General features: G+C 37.9%; 1 protein-coding gene and 1 long non-coding RNA gene across 2 annotated transcripts in view; one reads left to right on the forward strand and one right to left on the reverse strand.

Moving 5' to 3' along the window:
* PPP1R3F (protein phosphatase 1 regulatory subunit 3F) overlaps positions 1-14281 on the reverse strand; it is a 51106-nt gene extending 36825 nt beyond the window's left edge. Inside the window, exon 1 of the mRNA XM_039350648.1 lies at positions 13072-14281. Coding sequence (XP_039206582.1) covers positions 13072-14183 — 1112 coding nt within the window. The 5' untranslated portion in view covers positions 14184-14281. The remainder of the gene's footprint in view (positions 1-13071) is intronic.
* A 361-nt stretch (positions 14282-14642) lies between these two features.
* On the forward strand, positions 14643-18311 carry LOC120311305. Its single transcript, XR_005557581.1, has 2 exons — positions 14643-14765; positions 15288-18311. It is a non-coding gene; the product is annotated as an uncharacterized LOC120311305 (long non-coding RNA).
* Positions 18312-22334: the final 4023 nt, after the last annotated feature.

The following is a 22334-nucleotide window of genomic DNA, read 5'->3' on the forward strand; positions in this document are numbered from 1 at the left end:
CAAAGAAGAGGGGGTCAACTTATTTTTCAAAGCATCTGAAGGCAAGACAGGAAGCAATGGATGGGAAACTAATCAAGGAGAGAAGCAACTTAGAACTAAGGAGAAATTTCCTGATAGTTAGAACAATTAATCAGTGGAACAACCTGCCTCCAGAAGCTGTGGATGTTCCAATACTGGACGTTTTTAAGAAGACATTGGAAGACATTGGACAACCATTTGTCTGAAATGTATAGGATTTCCTGCCTGAGCAGGGGTCCCAACCTTTGGGCCATGGCCTAGTACAAGGTCATGCAAGCAAGTGGCAGGCAGGCACATTCATGCACAAAGCTCCATTTGTGCTCACCTGCTATTCGTGTGGAACCAAACCCTCCCAAACATTTGCTAATTTTCAAATGCATTCATGCTTTTCAGCAGGAATATCTGCAGTCATGTAATATATATCTTTTGCCTATTTGCTCTTCAAAGTTTAAGCAACTTGACCCTAATTCAGAGGTAAGTATTTGGAAATTTTTTCCCTATTAATATGATATATAATACAGCATTTCTAAATATAATCTCTGTCCATATTCTTATGTAATACAATGACACTTGTTATAAATGCTATGCCAAACAAAACCTAAACTATATTACAGTAAGTCTATACTTGAGTGTAGTAATATTTTTATAAAATCTGTTGGAATAATTCAAGAATGCACAAAAACATACTAATCACATTTAATGTAGCAGAATATCTCAGATGTATAGTAAGATACTTCTATAATTAATTGCCAAATTCTATATAGGTAGTCTGCGATTGACGACTACAATTGAGCCCAAAATTTCTGTTGCTAAGCAAAACATTTGTTAAGTGAATTTTGCCTCATTTTATGACCTTTTTTGCCACACTTGTTAAGTGAATCACTGCAGCTGTTAATAACACGGTTGTTTAATGAATATGGCTTCCCCATTGACTTTGCTTTTCAGAAGGTCACAATAGGTCACAAACAGGATCTCAGGACACTGTAACCATCAGTTGCCAAGCATCTGAACTGTAATCACCTGACCATGGGGATGCTGCAATGATTGTAAGTGTGAAAGATGGCCATAAGTCACTTTTTTCAGTGCCACTGTAACTCTGAGAGTCACTAAACAAACTGTTGTAAGTCAAGGCTACCTGTATTGGTTTGCTTACTCCCACCTTGTCAGAAGAAAAATATTCATCAGTTTGTTCTCTATCTGAAGCTACATATATAAGGCAAGATCTTCTCTAGAAAGATCTTCAAAATGTAACTTTAGTAATTTAGTAAACTTAGATAAACTTTGAATCATATACTTAGCACAACATCAATTCTATTTAACTTCTATCTTCAAAGGAGCTCCACTTCTGCATAAATTTTCACTCTCTCTTGAAGTGGACTTTACCTGCAAAACAACTGCTCTGGTATCCAGATTAAGTTTCCAGTTCTATCATGTTCCAGTTCTGGGAATATGTTGTTCTTCTGTTTTTATACAAGGGTGAATCTTTCAGATATTTTCTAGCATGGTGTATGGTAAGGAAGGTTGGGAAAACAAAGTTCAAGTACATCTGGAAGACCACTGTTCCCCAATCAAAAAGGGGACACCCCACTACTTAAACAAAAAGTCTTTACAATCTCCTTCATACCAAGCCAGGAAAGTATAATACTTATATAGAAATCGTACTTCCTCTGAGGATAAAAAAATTAAAAATCTCCTTCTGTACTGATTGACTGGCTGGAGATAAAAGTTTTTTTTTTCTTTTACTAACATGGTCTTATCCAGTCTAATACACTCCAGACATTTTAAATTACAACTTTTCATTTTTTACACTAATGATTTGAACTGGGGTATTTGTGTGCAGAGCTAATGTTACTGTTCAACTGACTATCACCCTAATTTCTAGTATATCCACACACAAATGAATGCAAAGTATCAAAAGAATATTCCCATTGCGTCATTTGCGAAATATATATAAGAAAAATATAGTGTGTCCATAAGTAAAATATAAAATATGTCTGTAAATAAAATATGTATTAAAATATATTTATATTCATATAAATAACTCAGTTTCAAATGGTATCCAAATAATATTGCTTATCTATTGAGCCACTAAAATAATTTTCTGGAATTACGTTCTCATTATTTATTGCTATTTTCCAATATTTAGCCAAGATTAGGAGGATGAAAAATATGCGATGGCTCCAGGCATCTGTCTGCCAAAATCCCACAGTCACTTTTGTGCCAATAGTTTTGCTGAAGAAGTCCCGTGAGGTAGGAGTTGCTGGAACATGAATACAATGCTAAACTGGGGCAACACTGAGCTGGGTTTTTAGGCTCAATCCCGAAACTCAAACTACTGATTGGAAAGAAAGACTAGCGAAAGTAAATATATCCTCTACTTGAATGTAAATGCTTTTTAAAAAAATGACAGCAGATATCTGTGATAGGCAATAATAAGTTTGTAGCTTGCATTCTACTATTCAATGAAAACATGAATAGTATTTAATTCCTTTCTCTTCCCTGATTAGATAACAGGAGGTAAGTCACAAGTTGCATACTCTTCTGTTGTCTTAAAAACACCAAGATATGAAACATGAATCCAGATTCCCTGACATAATTAATTTAATGCAAAAGGCAATACATTTTGTTATAAAGTCTGAAATAATTTTGGGTACTGAGCTGTCCAGAGATTACAAATTGCATTTTTTTTTTAAATTTAAAAGCTATCGACTGCAACATAAACAGGGCAAGTTGTATGCTTGGAGATTATCACTGCTGCAACTATCCTGAAGTACTTTTAGCTATGGAGGACGTGGCTGTCGTCAGAAATGAGATCCATTAATTTATGACTCACACATTATACTCTTTACCCAAGGTGACTCTCACAAGGAAGCAGCTCACTGTAATGTTTAAGCCTGCAATATGTATCAGTGTCAGTTGTACAAAAAGAAAAATGCCAAGAATATCATGTGCTATAACTCTGCACCCAGTCTCTCAACCACAGGAGTATGGATGTGCTTTTTCTTCAAAGCTTTTATTAATCTTCACCCAGCACAAAATAAAGGTTAGAAAGCAGAAAAGCAGGTTTTATTATGATAAAGCCAAAAACACAACAAGTGGCCGATAACATCAGCATTCCTCCTTGTAGGTCTTACTTGCCTTTTTAAAGAGCCTAAAATTCTTATTCAAATTGAGTATTATTATCATCCAGAATATTGCCAACTAGCTCAATTACTCAACAAAAGGAGCAGCACTGGAATAGAAACTGCTTTGCCATTTTTCCAAGGCAAAGAGAAATTTTATAAAATAGAAACATTAGGAGAAAGAGAGGGAAGGAGTTTTAGAGGTAAAGTTTTAGAGAAAAGTACAATTAAAAAAAAACCTCCGGAATTAACTGCCACTTTCAATGCCACACAAAACCATATTGTCAGTAAATCGAAGCATATGCAGTATGAGTACATGTTAGAGGCAGAACTTTTTATAGCATGTCTCAAATAGATATTTCACTTGAATGTATAGTGATGTAATATATTGGTGGACAAAGTAGAAATGTGCAACTTCTTCATTCTAAGGCAGTGATGGTGAAACTTTTAGAGACCAAGTGCCCAAAACCTGCCTCCCACCCCTGCTCCGCCTCCTGCCCTGCCTGCTCCGCCTCCACCCAGCCCCTGCCCCACCCACCTGCAGGGCCACCCATTGCATCCATGGCCCACCGCAGATCACCCAGGCGGCCCTGCAGCGCCATGGCAGCCATGCCCTCCGCCCGCACCCTGCAACATCATCTGCGTGCGATGGGGCATGAGGGCGGAGTCTTGTCCCTGCTGCCCGACTGCCATGTCCTAGGCTGCGCTGTCCCATGCGGGCCACGCCCGGGGGTGACTCTCCTCCGGGGGGGCTGCTGGTGAGGAGGGGGTCATGGGGGGAGGTGGGGCTGGGGCAACAGCCCACAGAAAGGGCTCCGAGTGCCGCCTCTGGCACGCACACCATAGGTTCGCCATCACTGTTCTAAGGCAGGGGTGTCAAACTGCTGGCCTGCGGGCCGGTTTCATCATACCGGAGCAGCGCCCACTCCATTGCCGGCAATGGCGAAAAAGCTCCGATACATCGCGCAACGTCACGAGTTTGACATGCCTGTTCTAAGGGGTTCCAGGGAGTGTTCTTCAAAAAGTAAGTATGGCCAGAAGAAAACAGTGAATTGACTAAATTAATTCAATGTTAAACATAATTAATATTACATTAGTTATATGTAGCTATTGTGTTTACCCTGAGTATTTATTCATTTCCTTCTATGCACTGAGCAGCAATTTTGGAAGAACTGCATCCCAAACATTATAGGTTATATAATCCTGGTGCAAAGTGCCCAGAAGCAAAGGCAGGTGGAGTCTTGAATGCTTCAAGACACTTGTAGATTTTTCCATCTGAAGGAAAGCTTTGAAGAAATGATTCTATGATTTTCAGCCTGCTTTATTATGAACCAGGGAAAGGTCTGCTTTGAGAGATACCTGTTCGCTTATGGTCACAAGTACATAATTCCACCAGTATTGGCTTCTGTCATCCATAATTTCTTTGATTGTTGTGAACCACCCAATGTTGTTGGTAATTCGGCAACATGCAACTTTAACACATTATTAGTATAACATTGCTAGAAATTACTGGCATTACTAATATGTGTCAAGTATGCATGCGTAATTGAGGCATTTATTTTGAATTGACAACTGCCTAAATCTAACGGAAAAGCAAAATTGGACTTGATCCAGAATTCAGCACACTGATAGGTAAATGGGCAAAAAAATATTTATATACTTATATACTTTATTTATTTGGCCAAATGTGGTTAGACACACAAGGAATTTGTCTTGGGTACAGAAGAACTCAGTGTACTTGAAAAACAAATAATAACAACAACAACAACAATAATGTATACATCCAAAAAAGGGGAAAGCAAAAATAATGAAGGGTATAAATAATAATAACGCAGCCATACCCTATGGTTTAATATACATACACATTAGGCCAAAAAAAAAAAAAAAGCAGTCGTGTTTTGTTAACTGCGAGAATTAGGTGTTAAATCTGCTAAGCTATATCATCTTATGAGTAAAATAGTTGCCATAAACACTATTAAGACTTAAAACATTATTTCTGTCCTGACCCATATTCAGGATAAATTTGATGCACCAAAATCACTTTCTGGTGGCTGAGAATCCTGGAAATTATATTCCAACATATCTGCAGGCTCCAGAAGGGAAGGTTAGAAGAGACTTTTCCATAATTTCTTCCCAGAACTGAAAAGTGTCACCTGGCAAAGTAACTTACAAAGGTCATCACTGAACCCGCAATGAATGGTGGGTGGGGATTTCTGCTGAGAGTGAAAAATCAAGATGCAACCTACTCATTTTAAATACTAACATTAGAATAGTGACAGACCACAACGAATAGTTGTTCCCACTTGAGAGTGGGAGATTAAATCATATCTTGCTTTTTATTTTTTAATTCTTCCGTCTACAGAGACACCTTATAAATCACATTTAGAGGTTTTTGCAGACATATTTGCAACTTTTTTTAAAGTTAAAAAAAAATAAAAAGTATTTTCTCTTTAGATAATAGGTAAATTTCCATGTTTCTTTATATAATACACTCCCAACGTGTCTTCTTGCGTTTTAAATTGTATAAAACGTGTTATATACCCTAATATACAACATGAACCATGACAAGTGGCAGAAAAATGTGTTAAGTTCTTTATCTTTAAACTAACTACCAATACATAAAATGGAATTAATAGCTACTTGAAAAGCCACTCAAGTTGAGATAGTTGCTCACTTAAAATATTTAACTCTTTCCTGCCATCTACTGGTCACCTGGATTTTTACAGCCTAGATTTGCCAGTATTGTATTATGTTTGTATTCTATTTACAACTATTTCTGTAATCCTTGTGCCAAACTGTTCTACATTTTTCTTAATGTGTGAATCTGCTTCCTAGAACATCCATATATTGATCCTTCTCTCAAATCATATGAATTTTGCCTTAATATCCATCTGTTCCATGAAGATTTTGGCACTACCCACTTGTTCTAATCTATGCTGTCATGCCCGGTGTGAAGCTGTTTGCACTATATATTTAATGTGAATGCATACAGGTGGGCTGTACTTGTTTTAGTGATGATACTAAACAAATCATAGAAGCTCCTTTCAAAGTATGTTTAGTGTAGGGCTAGGCAACACATGTCACTGCAGCCCAAAGGCTACAGAGGGCAAGATGACACTATAATGTGGATGAAGCTGCCTCTCAGATGCAAGTGCAGGGGCAGAATTTTCCTTTCCACAAGCTCTCATGCTTCTTAAAGTTCTTTTAAAACTATATTATATGTAACTACAAACTGAAATAACTGCTACGTGTAAGAATTTTCTGGAATAAAAGAAAGTGAAATTAAAATTTCTGAGTAAAACATCAACAACCTCAGATATGCTGATACCACCACTCTGACAAATGGATGTGAGGAAGATTTGAGGAATCTCTTAATACAGCTGAAAGAAGAGAGTGCAAAAGCTATTCAATTATTTAAAAAACCTAAAATTATATCAACATGCAATGGTAACTTAATGAAAATAGGCAGAGAAGCAAGTGTAGTAGTAACAGATTTTATTTTCTTAGGCACAAATTTTTTTAGGGATGGTGACTGTGGTCATAAAATAAACAGATACCTACCACTTGAGAAAACGACTGAAGATAGATCAAGACAAAATACCAATGTACATAGATACATCATACTGACTACAGAGGTATGAACTGTCAAGGCCATGGTTCTCCCAGTTATATAACATTTAATTAGGAAAGCTGGGCTATCAGAACAGCTGAATGAAGAAAAATTATGGCTCTGAACTACGTGCTGGAGAAAATTGTTGAGAATACCACGAACTGTATGAAGAATGAACAATTCAGTATTAAATGAACTAAATCCAGACTATTCATTAGAAGTACTAATAATAAAGTTAAAACTTAAATATTTTGGATACATAAGCAAAGACAAGAATTACTGGAGGCTTAGAATGCTTGGAAAAAACAAAGGGAACTGAAAAAGAGGCAACTAGAAAACAAGGTGGCTAAATACTAACAGTGATGACACAAGCAGGAATTTAAAAAGAAGCAGTTACCAACAGACATTCCTAATATAGTAAGATTCATCAGGGTATAGAAAATAGAACACAACTAAACAACAACAACAAATTGATCATCCAGATTTTTGCAACCCAGATTGCAAAAAGCTGCAGATTCCATTCTGGCGTTGAAAACAAATTCCTGGATTAAAACTTTACTCAGCTACACTCTGATGCTTAATTCTGATTATTGAGGTAGGTAACTGTTTTGTATACAGTAGTACAAAATACCGATGGACATTGGCTTTCTAATTAGGCCAGCTAGATGCAGCAAGCCTAAATGATATTCATTTGATTCCTTTATTTTGCCACTGACTTGCAAAATTATCCAGAAGAGCAGGAATGATGGTGAGTAGCCTGAAGGCTAAATTCTATGAAGAATGGTTAAAAGAGTACAGGTATGGGTATGTTTCCCCTAAAGAACAGAAAGTTAAATGTGACACAATAGCAGTATTACAGTACAATGCCATATGAAAGGATATCTACACCTTAAAAACTTCTAAGGAAACTGACAAGGAAACCAAAACCCAGAGCAAACCTAAGCAATATCCATTTAGAGCTAATTGCAAAAAATACTTGTATTAGCAACATAGAATGGTGACAAACCTCCCAATGAAATTACATTTTTAATTGCCTCCTTTATTGGATAATATACAAGTGTCAAGAGGAATAATATCCCATACTTTTTCATGCTCATCTCCATCACGGCACCTGTAGGCACCAAAGTATTCAAGGACAACCTTACCTCCCATAGAGACCTCCATGCCTCACCTTAAAAACTTTTTAAAAAATGATTTCATTGAAAAAAAGGGAACCTGATATGCTTCAAGGCAAAGTCACAATCTCAAACATACTTATTTCTGGCCATGTTTCTGGGTCCTAGTCAAATGCTGGAGGTCTTTCCAGAACATAAAGCTAAGGGATAGAAAATACAATTATCTATTTATAAAGTTGCTCACCTACTAGGAAAAATGATTGAAATAAATAAAATATAGGAATTATCCTGGGACTCTAGAATGAGTAACTGAGAGAACAAGATCAATTTGCCTCCTAGTAAATTCCACCAGGAATTCCAGCATTGCAGGTAGAATGAGAAATCAATAAAAACAAAACACCATGGAAGAAGACAATGGAAAATCACTTCTATTGTTATCAAGAAACTATGGGAAATAGCTGTATGGTATTCATACAGGGGTTAACTTGAAAAATGTGGCACCAGTTTTGCAACAGTGCAACATGTCTGAAAATCCACACATCAGCCCCCAAAGTCAGTGAGGTCCACGAGATAATGGGTTGTTATGGTTTTAGAAATAATACTGAGGATTTTATCAGAAGGATCCCAAACTACAACAACAAACCTATGCTTAGGCAAGGAAAAACCTTGCCTCACATATAAATTCATCATGGCAAAACAATAGCTGAGTCCTTTATCATTCACACTGAACGCAATAGATACAAAATTGTTAAAATTCAGATTCCCTTTAAATTTTAACATTTCTTAAGGTGGTGGGGGGAGAATCTACATTTCTATCTAGCACTTCACATGCAGATAGATAGAATAATACTCATGATAAATGGACCCCGAGTGTTCAACCTCCTCTAGTCTTCACCAGACAGAAAAGTGCTATAATATAAATGCTACACTGCATTTAAAACATAGAACTGTAGAATTAGTATATTTTATCCATCTTGTAATGTATGTTTTTATTATTTCTTTATAAAGCAAAGTACCAGAGTCTTGGGGAGGCAGGCAGGCTAGATCATTCTTCCCCATTTTCCCCATGTTTTGATCTTTATGTGGGGTTTTGAATCCATTGACAAACCTATTCCTTGGTTCCCTTAATATGTTTGTAATGGACTGATCATTATTCACGAGCACGAGCACATAATTATTCATAAGGAAGTTTGCCTTAAGTCAAACTTCTCTTAACAATCCTAGTGGGAGTGTCTTCCTTTCTCCTGGACCAACAATTACTAAGAGAACATTCTGCAGCTACATTTATTGCTTCTCTGTATCAAATTCTAGATACCTAAGCATACGTTTTATGCCTTGTATTTTAAGAACATAAGTGGAGGGAAAAATCCTCCTAGCTACACACATTAAATAAACGGAATATGGTCTATGTCAGTATCATAAGAATCAAATATGTTGCTTCCAGACTAGAACTACTTAAGGCAGTTTTTTATACAGCATTTAGTATAATATTCAACAAATTCCTATATATAGTGGGTTTTCTTCTCTTTCCTTTCGGTTATAGGTAAATCTGATTCAGCAATGCAGGTTCTATCTATTGTGTTCCTTCCTGTGAAAAGTCTGGAAGGATCAATCATCAATAACCTCTTAACTGATCTTTGAATAGGCTCTCTAAAGTAATGCAACTTTAACTACTGTCCCTATAGGTTGAGGAAATGGAACCGGATATCACAGAGGAAGTAGTGTGAGCACTCAACCAGTTGCCTAACCGCAAAGCCCCAGGAGTTGATGGAATTCCTGCAGAATTGCTGTGACCAGTGCCAACAAAAGGACTGATAGCACTTTGCCAAAGTGTATGGAGGCCTGGTCACTGGCCAAAAGAATAGAAAAGGTTAATATTAATCCCAATATAAAAAAAGGTGATACAAAAGATCATTCCAACCACCAAACCATAGCCTTGATACCACATGTGAGCAAAACGGTCTTGAAGACAATTTAGCAAGGTTTGGATTCAACTGCCAATAGGGAACTACCTGATGTACAAGCAGAATTTCAGAAAGGAAGAGGAACGTGTGATCATATTGCCAATCTATGTTGGATGGTGGAAAAAGCAAATGAATACCAAAAAGATCTCTACATGTGCTTCATTAACTACCCAAAAGCCTTCAATTGTGTTGACCATGACAAGTTTGGAACCACCTGAAAGAACTGGGAATATCACCACACCACATCCAGCTCATTCAGTCATTGTACTCTGACCAGGCAGCCATTGTAAGAATGGAATATGGAGACATAAAATGATTCAGAATTGAAAAAGGCATTTGGCAAGGTTGAATCTTGTCACCTATACAATGAGATCATCGAAACAATAAAGAAATTCGTCTTCCTGGACTCTAAAAATCAACCAATGTCTAGCATGAATAACATCTGAAAGAGTAAAGACATCAGCCTCGCAACCAAATGCAGACTAGTTAACCCAATAATTTTTCCAATTACTACTTATGGCTGCAAAACTTGAACTCTAAAAAAAGGCAGATAGAAAAAAGGATGCATTTGAAGTGTGGTGCTGGAAGCGACTATTACACAGCCCATGAACTGCAAAAGTAAAGTCCTAGACAGAACCTCACTAAAAATATCACTTGAAGCCAAGATCACCAAATAGAAGCTGTCATACTTTGGTCATGTTATAAGAGCTGACTCACTCAAAAAGTCAATCGTGCTGAGAGAAATCAGTAGAAAAAGGAGAAGGGGCCGCCCTAGCACCCACTGGCTGGGCATTATAAATGACACTGAGATGACCATGGCGGATGTGAAGGAGGCGGTGTGAGACAAAGAGGCATGGAGAGCGCTGATCCATAGAGTGGCCAAGAATCAAACACGACTAAATGGCTGACGACAATAAGTATGGGTTGAGGAGATAATCCCGTCACAATCAACAAAAAACACAAATATGGACAAAACCAGCAAACAGGAAATCTTTAATTAAATGCAAAGAAAATTAAAAGTTTCAGTAGTGTTTTGTCTACCATGGCCAGGCTGATGCTAAAAAAAAGTGTATTTCTCCTCCCATGTGTAGATTCAAGTATCCATAATAGTATTAAACTCTACCTGAGAACAAAAAAATACTAAGCTACCAAATTTTAATGATTTTTCACATATTTCCCCAAGATATGTCCATGAACAAAGTAAGGCAATTCCAGGGAAAAAAGGCTATTGCAGAAACAGTTAGATGGGAAAAGCTATGGAATGCTATGTTTATAAAATATAGACCACTGGTGATTATCACTTGTTGGTGACAATCTTCTTTGTTACAGTACATAGAAAAGGAGTTGTGCTTATGTTGGTTCTCAGTTCTGGTCTAGAGAGGACTGTTTTCAGAAATGGCACTGAAAGGAACAAACTCACTTGCTGTGTATACACCAATATTTCTTGCACCATAATAAAAAAAAATATTTCCTATAATGAAAAAATACGCTGTTTGATCAAAATAAGATACTCAGAAATTAACGATTCAGTATTCTTAATGACACATCAAAAACTCCTGCATAGTTCATTAGGTAAAGTGAGCAAGATTGTGTCAGTCAGAAAATCTGGGGCTATCAGTAAGCATACAAGATATAGACAGGAAGCTATAAAATGGTGGTAGTTCATATAAACCCCTGCCATGACAGTGAATTGGTACAGTCCCTATATAGATTTACCTCTGAAATAAAAAAATGTTCTAAGAAACCAGAACCTGAGCCCAAGATGCATACAGGTAGTCCTCGACTTATGGTCACATTTGGGACAAGAACTTAGTGATATAATCATTAAATAAGTCGTGCCCAATATGATGACCTTTTTTGCTGTACTCATTAAGCAAATCACACAGTTGTTAAGCAAATCTGGCTTCCCCCATTGACTTTGCTTGTTGGAGACCAGCTAAGGTTATATATGGTGATCATATGACTTGGGAGACTGCAACAGATGTAAATACATGCTGGTTGCCAAGCACCTGAATTTTGAACATGTGCCTGTGTAGTCATTGCACCAGCCATAAGTGCGAGGATCAGTTGTAACTCACTGTTTTCAGCACCACTGCAACTTTGACAATCATTAAACAAACGGTCATGAGAATTACCTGTATGTGCATATTTTTTAAGCAATCCATTTTGATACATTTGTTGCTGGAAACAGTGCTGCATGTGCAGCAGTCGGCTTTACTGCATACATAAAGGTAGGGAACCTCCCATAAAACATTTTTATTTTTTTTATAATCTGAATACAAATTACTACAGTATGCATTTGCCTTAAAATAGTTGTCTTCAACTTTCTCTTTTTAAATCTTCACACTTTCTATAATTAGCAAAATGATGCTTTCTGGATCATGTGTGAAAATATTGAGGATTAATTGAAATGGGACAGGATGAATCTCACACCTTCTGTGCTGATTGCATTATTTTTACTGATACCCATTTCACATTATCAGAATGTTTATATATCAGGATAAAACAAAAAGTTCCAAGAATTCTGTCTTATGGTGAATATGTGTCTTTTCATTAAGCCACTTTTAACTTTTTACTAACATAAATACCTTAAATCCAGATATTTCTCCTTATTTATTGCTGTTCCATCATTGCTGATTCCTGACTTCAGCTCGATTACAGAGACATATCCCAAAGGTTATTCATACATCACAAAAAAAAAATCATTGTTCAGGCACTCCCACTAGCAGGAGGACTCAAGGAAGAGGGATTAAGCAGCATGCATCAGCACTCTTTTTCCTTCATAGTAAACTAGATTTCTTTGGAATGCTGGTTTCTATCAGAGTACAACTCATGAGTGTCATTTGCATAACTGAAGGAAACAGAATCTAGAAAATGGGCAAGAATTTGAAACAAACTTCTCTTTAGTTCCTAAATTAAATAACACTTTTTTCTTGTCCATTTGTGTTGTTAGCCTATGAAAGGTTCAAGGTACCTGAAAAAGAGACATAAATTAACTGATAACATAATATTAGGTAAAAAAAGAAAGCCCTAGATATAATTCTATGGGAATGGAGTAGAAGAGCAAAGATACTCAGGTCTTGGAGTAGAACTACAGCTCACTACATCTTTGGGATTGATGGGAGTTGTAGGCCGATTGTTCTGGAGGGCACTGCATTGAAGAAAGTTAGATTACAAGAATGGAACTGAAAACTCAAGAGATGCACTTTCTTCAAGTATATGAAGGGCACTGAAAGCATTACCTGATTTTGACTGGCCTCATACAGCTCTTGAGCCGCCGTGATTCACCTTCTTTAGAAGACCTTGTGGGTAGAACTTGGGTAGTCGATGCCCCCTTCAGTACCACACTATAATTCTTGCCCTGATTATTGGCCCAGTAAACTCCTTCTTCGGTCTGATAGCGAACCACAAAATCAAGCCGGGCTCCTCCTCCTTCCTCATCTTCCTCATCGCCAAACTCCAGGCGGAAGGCAAACCGGTCAGTCAGGCCTCCATCTGGTGAGCCCCCTGGAATATAGAGGGCGGGGTAATCCCGGTGACTTTGCCACCGGTCTCTGCTGGCCCGCACATGCACAGCCTTGTGGTAAGAAATGTTGAGCACACGCACAGTACCACGAAGCACTCGTGGCTCTCCAGGCTCTGGTGGCAAAACTTCTTCCAATTCTATCTTGGCCTGGTGCAGCCGTTCAAGCTTCTCATCCTCATCTTGCCCCACTGGTTGCAACACAAAAGATGGCAAAAGGTAGGGAGTGCTTGTGGAGGGAGGGAGGGAGGCCAAGGAAGGTGCCACCTCAGGGGGAGACTCTGGGGAAGGTGGGGGCCAAGGCTGGTAGCGCCGCCAGCGTGCCAAGGGCAAGCCCAAGGCATCAGCAAACAGCACATGCCGGCCTGCGGTGTGCTGAGAGGGCTCCTCCATGGGGGTGGCAGCTGCAGTGGCATTTTGGGAAAACAGTCCAGGGTGCCCTTGAGCATGCTGGGAGGGGAGCCCTCGGCAGTCCTGCACTGCATGCTGGGAAGGTGGCCCAGGCAGGCCTGTGGGATGCTGAGAAAGTGGCCTGGCCAAGCAAGGGTGCTGGTGGTGCCCATCATCCTCCCCGTCGTCCTCTGACGAAGAGCAGCTCTCTGGGGCGCTGGGGTGCTGAGGCCTGGGGACCGGGGAGGAGCGTGGCATGAGAGCCCGGGCTGGGGGATCTTCCTCCTCCTCCTCCTCCTCTCCGTCTTCTTTTTCGTCGTCGTCGTCGTCGTCTTCCTCCTCCTCCTCCTCCTCCTCCTCCTCGGCCGCCTCCCGAGTGAGAGGCAAGGGAGGTTGTGGCGGCGGTGGCGGGGAGGAGGAGGAGGCCCCCGCGCGAGCCATGGCGGGCGGCTGGGAGGACGGCGGACTAGCGGCGCAGACAGCTGCTGCTGCTATTGCCGAAGCTGCCGGGCGGGGGGCGGAGGACGACGACGACAGAGAGCCGGGGTGGAGCGAGCCGGGAGAGGGAGGTGGAGCGAGCAGAGGAAGCCGAGGAACGCGGGAGTCGCAAGCTGGTGTCAGGCAGGCTAGCGGCTGCACCAATCGGAAAGCAGACCGTAAAGGGGGGGGGAAAGACCCTCTTCTCCTTTACCCGAGAAAAACCCGCAGGCGGGCGACCCTAGCCGGCAGCAAAACACCGGGCAAAGCAGTCGAGACCGAAGCAGATCTATGCCCGCCGACACGCAGAGAGGGGAGGAATGGCTGCGCACGGCGTCGCCTCCCTCCTCCCGAGCCCCCTCTGGTCGGATGAACTCATCGAGGCTGATAGAAAGCCAGGAACACAATTTGAGCTTGATTGGTTGTGGAGGGCGCTTATTTTATAATCTCCGAACATCTGTCGGAGAGAAAACGGTGAGGAAAGAAAATAATATCAGCTGTGACGTGCGCCTGCATTTTTATACCAGGACATAGATCTAAGACGAGGTAAAGTGGCAGCGTAGTCTATCCCAGGAAAGACCCTCTTGATCCCGTGTACAGTCTCTCGGGGTGTTTTTAAAAATGATTTCTTTATCAGAGGCCATGCGAAATGAAACTAGAATATCATATAAATAATAGCCGTTGTGTTATCCTCACCTGTAATAAATGCATGCTTTTTATTGCACGACATTGTTCAAAATAAAAGTATTACAAATCCAATACTGTATGGGGAAGTACATTCACTAGATCCAGTTCTCAATCAGGTTGATCCGAAATACTTTTAACCCAACTGTATATGTGGCGTATAAATTCCAGGATTAAATTCATATTTATTGGATGACAGTTTAAATTTATAGGAATTAAATATGGTTTACTTGAACATTTTAAAGTATATCCAAAATGGTTATTTAACATTTACTAGTATGATAAAAACAGCAGCCTGGGTGGCAAAATTTTTGAATTGATATGCATAGACATGCTGTACGTAATATTGTGTCAAATAATTTTTATCTTTATTTTTTGCATTAGCATATTATGCAAGGAAGCAGAAAGGGGATTGTTTTCTCAAGGAAGAAATGTCACTTGGAAAAATGACCTTCACCATTTGCCCATCACCGAAAACTAATAGATTTGTTAAAACAACATTTCTTGGTTGACATAAGTGTGGAACCTCCTTCCCTCCACTCGTATAGAATGGAATACATCAGGTTTCATCACTGCTAGTTTTTAAATACTTTTGTTCTGTATATAGGAAAAAATAATTAAAATAAACGTAGTGTTAAAATATTCTTCCCAAAGAATTAACCTAGAAGTTTATGAAATGGTTAAGGTTATAGACAACATCAAATTATTTAAAAAGTTAAAAGAAAAAAGGTAGCAAAGAATTGCACAAAGACTCTCAATGGCAGAATAAGTATTTAACAAATGTGGTTCCACACATACATATAAAGTAGAAAAGGAAACATTTTTCTTCCTCATGCTACTAGAATCCAGGGTCTCCCAATTAAACTGAACAGTGAAAAATTCTGGAACAAATGATGTTAATGATTTATTAAATTTATATGATGCTCGACTGCCTAGTGAAATACACATTCATAAGTACATAAAGAATTAAATTCACTTCTATATGGTAATTGGAGAAATGAATGAAGCATAACATTAGCAAATCAATCAGAATACCGTAAATGCCGGCATATAAGACGACTTCCGCGAGCACTGAAATCGGCGCCAAAGACGGGGGTCGTCTTATACGCCGAGTCGTCTTATACACCGGAAATACTGGTAGTTTCCGGCGTATAAGACGACGTTCTAGGAATGTGGCCCGGCTATAAAGACAGGGGTCGTCTTATACGCCGGGTCGCCTAGTACGGCGGCATATACGGTAACTGTATGTGGCCTTCAGTATCAGTGTGAAAATGATGGTCTACTCATCCTACGTATAGACTTCCTGTAGTCATCTAGTTCAGGGGCCCCCAACCCCTGGTCCGTAGACCGATACTGGGCCGCGGCATGCCAGCAACCGGGCCGCACAAACAAACAAAGCCCTATCCGCAGGATGCAGGCAGCACACAAAACCACGCCCCCTCCGATCCGTGGAAAAACCTCTCTCCATGGAACTGGTCCCTGGTGCCCAAAAGGTTGGGGACCTCTGATCTAGTTCATTCACTCATTCAGTGTTAGCAGGGCAAAAGAATAAGCAAAAACAAAAAAGCCAGTGCTTCTCTTAAGACAATTGAAACTAGTTGACAATAATGTAAGGCAACGATGAGAAGAAAAAGGGGCACTAAAGATGCAGGAAGGAAGAGGATTTAAAACAGAATTATATTCTTATAGAGACTATACTAGGTCTAAAAACACTGGATTATTATGCATAATATCTATACTTCACACTGCACAAGTCAATTTGTTACCCAACTAACAAAATGTTAAAGAGATTTTCATATCAGGTGAAGAATTGTTTTCCCTTATATAGTTTATTTGGTCTTATTTGATCAGAAGTGACATAATTTCTTTAAAGTCACTTACAAGTGCAGAATTCTAAAGTTTCATCATGTTTTTAGGTCCCCTTTGTTTATTTTTACTTTTATTATGATTTTTGTTAGGCTTGTCAATAATATTGCTAATGAAGATTTTTATCATGCTTGTTCTGTTTTCAGAGCTCATGTTTAGAACTACTCTTATTGGCAATCTAGGAAAACATTAAATGTATATATGTATGAACGATTTGATCATTCCTTTCTAGACCTTTAATTCATTTGTGAGAAGTAGCTAATTGGGAGCCCTAGAAAGTGCACCTGCTGTTGTTATAAGTGATGTTTGCAGTCCATGTTCAATGTAAAAACACAATGTCAATAGGCAAAATCAAAATCTTTAGAGTGAAGATCATCCTGGAATTTGTGCCTAATAAATCAACTCCCAAAACTGAACTATTTGGAAATGGATTTACTGATGCTTGCCTCTTCACTTGCATATAACAAATGCAGTAAAGTATATGATAACAATATAATTTTATATGTTTTTATATATCAATTATATTATATTGTACTCTTCCCAGAACCCCCCATTGAGGGAAATACAGGTACTTTAGAAATATGAAAAACAAGCAAGCTAACAAACAAAAAATAAATTGACACTTTTTACCTCTGCCAAATCTAGACAAGTTATACTTCTTAAATCATGGGAAGTTAGATTTGCAGGTTGTATTGCTAAATTTCTGAAAATTGAGATATTGCACTAAAACCAGGAAAGAAAGCAGAACCTTAAAAAAGGGTGTGTTTTTTTTTACAAATGTGTTTATTGTTTGCTAAAAATTATATAAAATCAAAATAATGCCTCCATGGAGAAGTTCACATAGTAATTTTGTGGATCAGCTAAAGTTGGCTACAGTTTGGCATATCTATGGCATTATTATAAGTCATTTTATCATATACATAAATTCAAATGTACAAATGTAAGTATATTTTTTAAAAAGTGCATCTGAATCCTTTGCAAACTATTACATGTCCAGTAAATATATTCTTTCCTATTTCTTTTCTGTAGAGTTCTGGAGTTATATTTTTGGGTTTTTTTGGCAATGATTTTGAGTTGATGGGCAGTCTTGGTCTTTGGATAACATGTTGGTATGGGACCCATATTCCTATGTGTGTCCCATACAAAAAAAGTCAAATTTGATTTGATTAAATTTGAAATTAGTTTACTTAATTAGCAGGACATTCCACCACAGATCTCTAAGTAATTTGAAAAAAAATGTTATCGATGAAGTTGAGGGAGAAACTCAGGTCTCAATTGGTTTTTAACACATTATCATAAAATGCTTATAACAAAATACTTCTAATGTATCTTATTATATTATATCTACCCTGTCTTTCTGTCTTTTTACTCTTCCATCCCTATTTAAATTGTACTTCAGTCATGTCCCTCCATGCATCTGAAAAAATGAGCTGGGTTCATAAAAGCTTATGCCTTTTAATAAAATGTCTTTTTTGTATAACTTTTATAGAAGAAATTTTAATAAAGTAAAAAATAAAAGAAAATAAAGATACTAAAGAAAAATCTTTTTTTCTTTTTTCATTATTTACTATTTTTTATTATTTTTTAATAAAATTTCTTAGTCCGATCGGGACTACAACACTAGATTTCTAAGTTTCTCTTTGAAACGATTAACAAACTCTTTCAATTTCTTAACATCTTCTTGTTTACAGTGTCAGTGAAGTCATTGTTAGTGGCTTCCTGTGCAACCTAGAATATAGTCTCCCAATTTCTAGTGCATAAAATTACTCCTTTTGCTAGTGTATTTTTATTTAATTATTTTGATTGTAATTAAATTATAATTGTTGATTAAGAGATGAGATACCAAAATGAGTTGATCTGTAATGTGTGAGTTCTTTGTGGAGATTATTTTTTATTTGATTTTAAAAAAAACATGAAAAACTCTAGATTTAGACAGGCACAATCCTCAGGAAATGAAAATGCCAGGTTGATAAAAGCCTGAGGAAAATTTAGAGTTTCTGAAGCAAATTTCACTTTGCTGCTAATATCTTAATGTCAGTTATCTCAGTTTCTAGTATGATGGAGCTAACAAAAAGTTATAATTCAAAGTAATGAACAATAGTCTGTTATTTTATTACTATTACTTTAGCAAACCAAAGATTATGAGCACTTGTGCAAAACCTAGCACATCCTCTTTGTGAATTACAATTGTATTCTTAAATTATCTCCCCCTAACCCCTAATATTACAAAATGAAACATCAATGTATTGCACCAGCATTAGAGGCTTTAGAAAATAAGGCCAAAATATTACACTTTGGAAAACTAGATAAAATTACTTTATTAAAAGAATTTTAATTTTAAAAAGACACAGGTACTAGCTAGTTATTACAACAGGCAGAGAAAGCTAGTTCAGTTACATTACAAACAGGATTCATATATACTTATAAATATACTTAATAAACGAGGGCAATTCGGAAATAAACCTCCATTTGGTTATCAATGACAGACACTCAGTACACAACTTTTATTATACATACTAGAAAACTACATTACATTACTTTTTGACATAATCGCCATTCAAATTGAGGTACTTTTCATAACGTCTTACAAGGTTTGAAATTCCTTAGTAGTAGTTGCTTGGCACCAAATCTGGGCTATGGGGGGGGGGCTGATCAAAAACATCTCAATAGAACTGCTTCAAAAGTGCGTCTAGCGGTCTGCGGACGAGCATTATCGTGAACCAACACCACATCTGAAGTGGTGCCATAGAAAATCCTGCCAAATGTGAAGATGCCAAAGGAGTACTGCTAGTGAAGCTCACGGAGTGTGTTTCGACTAGCAATTCAGAAGTCTGCTGTGAAATGTTACAAAACCTCAGATGAGCCATCCATAACAAATGTCGGGGCATGCTGACTTCCAGTGTGGTGTTGGTTCACGATAATGCTCCCCCGCACACCGCTAGACGTACCCAAGAACATTTGAAGCAGTTCCGTTGGGATGTTTTTGATCACCACCCCCCCATAGCCCAGATTTGGCAGTGAGCAGCTACTACTAAGGAATTTCAAACCTTGTAAGACGTTATGACAAGTGCCTCAATTTGAATGATGTTTATGTCAAAAAGTAATGTAATGTTGTAGTTTTCTAATGTGTATAATAAAAGTTCTGTACGAATTGCCCTTGTACTTCTATAAGTATATTATAAGTATATAATATATACTGATTCATAAGTTGAAAAAATAATAAATTTCCCGAAAGCCCAAGATGAGGAGGATATTCTGAAAAACATGTAGAAGTTAAGCTAGTGATCTCATATTTTTATTTACTTATTTTTAAACCACCTAATTCCTAGTGGCTCTGGGCAGTTCACAGTTAACAACACAAGGGGAATAAAATAATACAACAATAGAAACAAAGAACAGAACATGACATAAACCAGACAACAACCAAAGCAAACCTGCAATACCAATGGCAGTCACCATTGCCAAAGCCCTGGGTGAACAGCCAGGTCTTCAAGTTCTCTGAAATACTGTCCAAGTGGAGGCTATTTGGATCTTTGGGGGAAATTCTGAAATGACCAATAATTTTCAAGAATAGATAGCTATTCTGATTAACTTAAGAACTAACAGTCAATGATCACAGACATTTCTGATAAACACTACATTTAATGTATATGTTTATATGGCGATCAGCAGACAGAGTACACTAAACATCAAATTGACTAATTGCCAAAAATAAGTGGAGCAATCAAAGACATGATCAGATGCAGGCTGCGGAACAGGTCATGAATTGCTTATCTGTAAGTTCTAAATTAAGCTAAAGAAGAAGAAAACTACTCACTTTCCACAATATCTTGAGTATGTACCCATCATTTTCAAGGAGATCAGTAGAAATTGCTTTGAAGTCCTGAACCTCACTTATAAGCAAACAAGAGGAACTGTGGAATTAACTTAAAGAAGCTGTTAAGGATGAATGTGAGAAGAAACTGCCAAAGATGAAATCGAAGAAAGCAAACTGGATGTCAGAACAAACCATGGAAATTGGCAAGAAGAGAAGCCAAAGCCAGGAAAGACAAAGACCTCAGGAAGGAATCGAACAAAGAATTTCAGAGAGTTGTTAGAAGAGACAAAAAGCAATATTAAACACACACACACACACAGACACACACAAAGAGAGAGAGAGAGAGAGATTCAAACAAGATCAAACAAAGATGGAAGGAGTATATTGAAATACTGTACAGTAGAGGTATCAATATCCAAGATATCTTAGGAGATAATTCCCTTTTTACAATAATCTCTAGCACTCTAGAAGATGAAATGAAATCGGTACTCCAGTCATTACCAAGCCAGAAGGCTTCAGGAACTAATAGAATAGCCACAAAAATATGATAAGCAACAGAAGAAAAATCAGTAAAAGTTCTAACCAAATTATGTCAGCAAATCTGGAAAACAATACTATGGTCAAAAGATTGGAAGAGATCAATATATATTCCAATGCCATAAAAGGAGACTCAACAGAGTGTGGAAGCTATCATACAATATCCTTAATTTCATATGTGAGCAAAATAATGCATAGGCTCATCCAGTGCAGCAAAGGGTGCTCCATATGAAAAAGGAGATGCCAGATGTTTAAGCTGGTTTTAGGAAAAACTGAGGAACATGAAATATTATTCCCAATACATGCTGGATAATTGAGAAAAACAAAGAATACCAAAAACAAGTCAGTGTTATTATAGAAAGGCCTTTAATTGTGTGGCTCATATCACGATGTGGAATGTGCTAAGAAAAATGGGAATCCCAATACATCCTATATATATATATATATATATATATATATATATATATATATATATATATTTTCTGAGGTTTTCGCGGGTGTTTGTATGTAGGTCTTTGGTTATTCGGGTTTTCTCACACTTCCAATTTTACTCACACTTTTTTCTCACACTTCCAATTTTACGTGGGAGAAAACCCGAATAACCAAAGACCTATATATATATACACACACACACATACCTCCATAGGAACCTGGAATGTAAGATCCATGAATCAAGGCAAGCTAGACGTAGTCAAAAAAGAGATGACAAGACTGAACATCAACATCTTAGGAATCAGCGAACTAAAATGGACAGGAATGGGTGAATTTAACTCAGATGACCATCAGGTATACTACTGTGGGCAAGAATCCCTCAGAAGAAATGGAGTAGCCTTCATAGTCAATAAAAGAATAGGAAAAGCAATACTGGGATACAATCCCCAAAATGACAGAATGATCTCAATTCGAATCCAAGGCAAACCATTCAATATCACAATAGTCCAAATCTATGCCCCAACCACTGGTGCTGAAGAGGATGAAATTGACCGGTTCTATGAAGCCCTACAGCACCTTATAGAATTAACACCAAAAAATGATGTCCTTATCATCATGGGGGATTGGAATGCTAAGGTAGGAAGCCAAAAGATAACCGGAATAACAGGCAAGTTTGGCCTTGGAGTACAAAATGAAGCAGGGCACAGGCTAACAGAATTTTGTCAAGAGAATACGATGGTCATAACAAACACTCTTTTCCAACAACCCAAGAGACGGCT

This window comes from Crotalus tigris, unplaced genomic scaffold (assembly GCF_016545835.1).
Source record: "Crotalus tigris isolate CLP2741 ecotype Arizona unplaced genomic scaffold, ASM1654583v1 scf7180000018343.506757, whole genome shotgun sequence".
NCBI classification, from domain to species: Eukaryota; Metazoa; Chordata; class Lepidosauria; order Squamata; family Viperidae; genus Crotalus; species Crotalus tigris.